Source organism: Terrapene carolina, unplaced genomic scaffold, assembly GCF_002925995.2.
Source record: "Terrapene carolina triunguis isolate 2854851 unplaced genomic scaffold, T_m_triunguis-2.0 Scaffold69, whole genome shotgun sequence".
NCBI classification, from domain to species: domain Eukaryota; kingdom Metazoa; phylum Chordata; order Testudines; family Emydidae; genus Terrapene; species Terrapene triunguis.
Window position 1 is genome coordinate 17,058,063 of NW_020664420.1, and position 6,772 is coordinate 17,064,834.

At 49.1% G+C, this 6,772-nt stretch overlaps 1 protein-coding gene across 1 annotated transcript; it reads left to right on the forward strand.

The window, feature by feature from the left end:
- The first annotated feature begins 5,337 nt into the window (after positions 1-5,337).
- RXFP3 (relaxin family peptide receptor 3) lies at positions 5,338-6,772 on the forward strand. Its single transcript, XM_024203078.2, has one exon. It carries the CDS (start codon positions 5,483-5,485, stop codon positions 6,770-6,772), a length of 1,290 nt encoding a protein of 429 aa, XP_024058846.1. The 5' UTR covers positions 5,338-5,482.

Here is a 6,772-nt window from a genome sequence, read left to right on the forward strand (position 1 = left end):
AGGAACATTTATGGGACTACTTACATGTATCAAATTAAGCTTGTTTGCAGGATTGGGGGCTAACAAGTTTATGCAGTGGCACCTTTGATTATTGAAAAGAGAAGTTTACATATGTCTGATCTTCACCCAGCCTGACAAATACAAAATAGACTAGACTGGTTATGCACCAGTTACTACAAACTACACTGATAGTCTCATGAAAAAGAAACACTACAAAAAAAATGTTACATGTTCTGAAAGATCCTGAATTGCATTACTGCACGTGAAGAGTAAATGAAGAGTAGTGTCTTCTGGACAGGATAAAATAATAATCAGGAAATAATTTATCTAATGAATTTTGCAATATTTTTTTCAATTAAATGTGATGATTTTTTTAACCATTTCCCCCCAGGTATAGAAATGGGCTGATTAATGTATTCACAAATAATTCATTCACTACTTTCAAATAAATTATTCAATTTTTTAATTATTCTTCCAGCTCTAGTATGTTCCTTTCCCTAGCTCTAAAAATGCTTCTCCAAGGTCAAAAAGAGATGAAAGCAGAAGACAGAAGTACCTGAGGCTAAAGGAAGTTGGTTGGGGTGAAACCTGTACAGAGGACAAACATAAAGTCTGTGTAACCGCTTAAGACAGCCATCCTTATATGCAGAAATGTCAGTGCTGCCAAGAGATGCTTTAGCTCATATTCAGTTGGCGTGACTCCCACATGCCTTATTTGACTGGCTATTATTATGAATACTTACATCTTTCTTCTTAATAATTCCCCACCCCCCACCCAGCCCCAGTGTTCTGTGTTCCCTCCTTGTTTTGGAACTTCATTACAGTTTAATCTCTATAGTGTACCAACCAAATATGTTTGGCAGGAAAATATTCAAGTGGAATAAAACTCATTTCACACAAGAGATAGTTTCTGTCTTTTTCCCCATTTAAATTATGTGAAAATTGGGCTTACAGAAGATCTGTGTGCTCAGAATAGGGCTTTAAATCTTCAGGGAGCATCGTAAAAAATCCAATTTTACGTACTGTGTCCTACTAGTTCCTGGCATTCATATTGGCTGTGGAAGACATTAACTGGCCCAAATAAAGATGACACCTTGACTGCTACTTGCAAATGGGTGGGGGGAAGATTAACTAAAGGGAAAATTGAACAACTCTTAAGAAAATGAAGAGACTTGTTTGTGTACAAGCTCTGAAACAATGCCCTGGATATAGGACTAAAGGATCTGCACTGCCGGAAAGGAGACCTTGACGTTTCAGAAGATCAGACTTGCGGTGGCCATATTCAACCTAGGCATTTCCACCTTCCCTATATAATGTTCTTCTTCAGTTTCCACTATAGGAGGTAGCCTTCTTCATTTCCTGTCTTATGATACTATGAAACACTGTTAAACGCCTACTGGCTTTTACCCTGGAAATAGCTTAATTTTGGTGGTGCCTAGACGGTGAAGTACTTTGGGATTCTTCTGACTAAAATATGCAAATTAAGTTTTTAATAATGAAGAAAATTACCTGGATGTAGCCCCATCCCACTGACCACATGAGAGGGTGAAGAGATGTAAAAGAAATAAAAAGAAGCACTTCTTTACACAGCTTGTCCTCAGACTGTGGAATTCTCTATTCTAGAAGGTCAAAGGGTCACACACAGTAACTGAGTTTTAAAGGGTGCTGGATAATTTTGTGGGCAATAACGTTTGGCCAATGCTAAGGCAAGGTAATAAAACGTCATGCTTGACAGTGTCAGAATAGTACCACAGATGTCAGGAAAGAATTTTCCCCATTATACAGCAGTGAATAATTGACCAAGTACATTACAGAGAGGTTTTGATTAAATATGTTAGAACCTGCAGGGCTGGAACCCAGGAGCATGGGGGTTCTGACAAGGGTTTGGCTAGGCTCCCGCAGAAGGACCCTGTGAGGTTGGGCTTGGCAGGAAGTACCACCCCGCAGGACCTGAGTAGCAGCCCTCATAGCCCACTGCTTGGCTGGTACCAGTACTTAAACCAGGAAGCCGTGAAGAGGAGCTGTCAGAGCAACAACACAGAGTACCTGCCCACCTCTGCTCCAGACCCTGCTTGCTCCAGACCGTAGACTCCAGCTTCCAACCCTGGTTTGTCCTCAACTTCGCTATTTGATTACCGTCTATAACGTGGTGCCCAACCCCAATCTCCTGGTAATCTGACACTGCCTGTCTCCTGGCCCCTGACTCTCAGTTTGCCCTCTAGTCTATCTTGGACTCTGACCTACCAGTAACCTGACCCCACCTGCCTCCTGACTGTGCCTTCTGGCCTATCTTGGACTCTGACCTCCTGGTACCTGACTTAGCCCAACTCCTGCTCCGACCACTAGGTCTGACTGTCCATGTCTCAGTCTTGACAATCAGGCTAGATGGATAGAAAATTGGATGCATCATTTGCATAATCTGTTAGTGGAAATCCGATGTTCCCAAAAGATGGGAAACATATACTAATGCATCTTATTATAGAGTATTTACATTATAGTAGTGCCCAGAGACACCAATGCAGATTGGAACCACATTATATTAGGCACTTACATAGATGAAGACACAGTCACTCTCCCTCAAGAATTTGCATGCTAAGGCCCCTATTCTTCACAGGCAGACTACTACACCTACAGACAGCCCCACTGAATCTATGTGGGTGCTGCAGTCTGCCTGCATGGTATCACTTGCAGGGTCAGGGCCTAAGAAGACAGGCAGTAACCAAGGGTGGCCAGAGACACAATCTATACTATTTTATACACATATGCCCACTTGTAAACTTTTAAAATAAGATTCTAAAAGCACTGCCAGTTAGCCTTATATGCCTCTTGACCCTTTATTAATTGGCTGATTTATTTATTTGTACAAATACCAGCGCAGAAGTGGGTCTTAAGTATGCTTCAGTTAGGGAAAGACATTCCATGGCTAAGGGGCAGAGTGTAAGAAAGTACAGAAATGTTTGTGTAGAAAAGTAAATCAGATCAAATCAGTTTACAGATGATGGGGATAATACTTGACTTGTTTAAGTTGCTCTTGTGCTCTTCAATTGTTTGATTTAGAATGGATTCTGGTCAAAAAAATAACTGAACATTTTCAGACCTGGTTCCTAACCCCTCCCTCCCCGACACACACACACACACTTTCAATGTATCTTTTGCCTAGTTTGTTGACAAAAACATATTTTACTACCTCAAGAACAGAGACAATGTACCCTGCAACAGAACATGCTGTATTTTATTCTGCCTCATGTGCAATATCAGTTCACAAACAAAATGGCCAGCTTATTTTCCAGAATCTTTTATTGTTCCTGATGACATATGAAACAGAAAGAACAGAGCTGGGTTTCCAATACCAGGGGGAAACTGCAGTGCTAGCAGTGAGGGAGGGAGATGTGGTTTGATTTGTTTCTTGAAGGGAGAAAATTTGACATAAAAGGGAAGGTTGCTCAAGCATGACACCAGATGCTACTTCCTCTTAAACTTTTCCCCACCCTCCCAGGGACTACAACAATGAAATATGGACATGAGAGTTTTATTCAGTTCAAGGGCTCTGGTCAAAGGTAAACTTCTTGTCAACTCTTGGTGTCTGTAAGAAGACTGTCTGTGGCTGCTGATCTTCTCTAAATCCTTCATTTTTTTCCCCTGAAACCCCAGAGCCCTCTACTGGCCAATGTTAAAGTATTCATAAGGATTTTCTGTCAAAGGGTCTGCGCTTTTTGAAGTCAACGGCAAATATCCGATGGACTTCAGCCGGAGAACAATAGGACCCAAAGCCAGGACCACCTACCCTGTCCAATTTCCCTTAGTAATCCTCTACTGCATTCTTTCCACCTTACAAGGACCTAGTGTCTAATGTTCATCTTTACTGTTTTCCTATAACTCATTTCAAATTAAGAGATAAGGATCACCACTACGTTCAACGTTTATTTTTAAGGAGAGAAATATTTGTAGTCATTTAATATTAATCTGTGGTTTTAACATCTTTACCTTTATTATAGAAAAATAATTCTGAGACCTTTTCGAGTTGTATTGCTTGCTCACAAAAAAAAGGAAGAGGGTAAGAAAGATCAAATAATTTTAGATTAATTCTGTAGCTAAGCAAAATGTAATACCACATCCCTCCAAGGAATCCATGCGTTATGGGCACATTTGCTAATGATAGGTTGGTTTTGTTAATAATCCAAAACATTTGCAAAGCTTTTCATTATACTGCATTGTCTAAACCCAGGAGAATTTAAGAACTCTGGTAGATTGAAAAGTCTACGGTGGCTGTAAAATATCATGTAAGCAAAAGAACACTGGAAATAAATATTGTACCCCATTATGAACAGAATTAGTTACACAAAAGAACAAATTATAGAGATGTACATCAGTTTGTGGCACAGACAAGTTGAATGATAAACAAGCTCTGTGCTTGTTTAAACTAAATGCAAACTTGCAACTGGACTACAGATTTTAAAAAGTTTTGGGGCACACAGGAGGGGCAGCTTACCAGTTTCATTAGACCAAGATACATATAAATTCTGTGTAGAGAAAGGAAGTGTGGGTTGGTTTCCACTTCCCACTTCCACTTTATGATAAATAGAAAAGATCGGTGCGTTTTAAAGCGTGGGGGATAAAAGTGAAGGGCTTTTTAAAGTGGGGAGGGGCTGCATTTCACATCTTTTTCTTCTGAATCTCAGATACTCTTTAAATGCAGCTAATTCCAACATATGAAATTCCAGCGCTGGGGAAAAGAACGTCCGGGCGGGGATTCTCCAGGAAGGTGAGCGGAGAGAGCGCTTGGGGAAAGAAACGCGTGCCGCGGGGGACTGAGCACTTCACGCCCTCGGGGGCCCGGCAGAACTCAGCGGCCGCTGATGTGACGCTGGCTGGGAGGCAGGTGGAGAGAGCGGGCCCTGACCACAGCCAGGATTGGCCCCTGGAAGGACCTCGGAGAGCTCCGGCCGCTGCGCACGCACCTCAGCCCGCTCAAGCGGGGGCAGAAGGTGAATATAAGCCGGGCGAGCCGATGGGAGGAGGCAGTGAGGGTTGGGAGCCGCGGGGAAGACAGACGCTCCTAGAGAGGCAGCACCAGAGCCCAGGTGGGCGCCTCCAGGACTGGGACCGTCCCTGCCCCAGCGAGAGGCGGCTCCTTGTCTCCCCGCAGCCCAGCGGTGCTGGAGTCTCCCTGCCGGCTGGGGCAGCGCCGCCCGCTCCCTGGGGGTCTGGGCTTGTTCTGCTCGGCCTGATGTGCCCCACGGCGGGCACGGGAAGGGGCGCCCCGCCTCCCTGCGGGAGCTGCCTGCGCTGGGCACCTGAAGCGGCAGCCGCCGCGCTGGCCTTCGGGGCTGTCTGAGCTGCTGCATCCCGGGCTGGACTACGTGCTGAGCATGTGCTTTGCAGGCGAGGGGGACCCGTGCCAGCCACCGGAGCGTAGCTCCTGATCGCAGCCTCTGGGTGGGAGGAGAGAGACCCGCTCCCTCCAGCCTCCCCTTGCCATGGGATGGACGCCCCGTGCGAGCCCAGTTACTGCTCGCTCGCCGTCAGCATGAAGGAAGCCGGGGAGGGAGCGTCCCTGGCCGGGCCGTTCGGCAACGGGACCAACGAGTCCCTGCAGGAGCTCTTCAGGAGCATCAACCTGGAGCGAGCCGACGGGCTGCAGGGGGACAGCTCCGCCGTCCTGCGCATCGTCATCTCCAGCGTCTACTCGGTGGTGTGCGCCCTGGGGCTGGTGGGCAACCTGCTGGTGCTCTACCTGATGAAGAGCAAGCAGGGCTGGAAGAAATCCTCCATTAACCTCTTCGTGACCAGCCTGGCGCTCACCGACTTCCAGTTCGTGCTGACGCTGCCCTTCTGGGCGGTGGAGAACGCCCTGGACTTCACCTGGCTCTTCGGCAAGGCCATGTGCAAGATCGTCTCCTACGTGACGGCCATGAACATGTACGCCAGCGTCTTCTTCCTCACCGCCATGAGCGTGGCCCGCTACCACGCCGTGGCCTCGGCGCTGAGCAGCCGGCGGGGCAGCGCGGGGTGCTGCTCGGCCAAGTGGCTCTGCCTCCTCATCTGGGGCGCGGCCATGCTGGCCTCCCTGCCCCACGCCATCTTCTCCACCACCGCCACCGTCTTCAACGAGGAGCTCTGCCTGGTCAAGTTCCCCGAGGGCCGGGGCAACAGCGCCCAGTTCTGGCTGGGCCTCTACCAGGCCCAGAAGGTGCTGCTGGGCTTCGTGGTGCCGCTGGCGGTCATCAGCCTCTGCTACCTGCTGCTGCTGCGCTTCCTGGGCGAGCGCCACGTGGGCCGGGCCTGCGGCGGGCCCAAGCGGCGGGCCAAGGTGACCCGCTCGGTGACGGTGGTGGTGCTCTCCTTCTTCCTCTGCTGGCTGCCCAACCAGGCGCTCACCGCCTGGGGCATCCTGGTCAAGCTCAACGTGGTGCCCTTCAGCCCGCAGTACTTCCTCTCGCAGGCCTACCTCTTCCCCGTCAGCGTGTGCCTGGCGCACTGCAACAGCTGCCTCAACCCGCTGCTCTACTGCCTGCTGCGCCGCGAGTTCCGCGCCGCCCTGCGCCGCCTGCTCTGGCGCCTGGCCTCGCCCTCGCTCACCGCCACGCGCCCCTTCACCGCCACCACCAAGCCCGAGCCCGAGGAGCAGGCGCTGCGCGCCCTGGTGCCCGCCAGCCCGCTGCCCCCCGCCGCCGCCGCCCAGCCCGAGCTCCTCTACTACCCGCCCGGCGTGGTGGTGTGCAGCGGCCGCTGGGACGTGCTGCCCAGCAGCTCCGCCGAGCAGCGCTGCTGA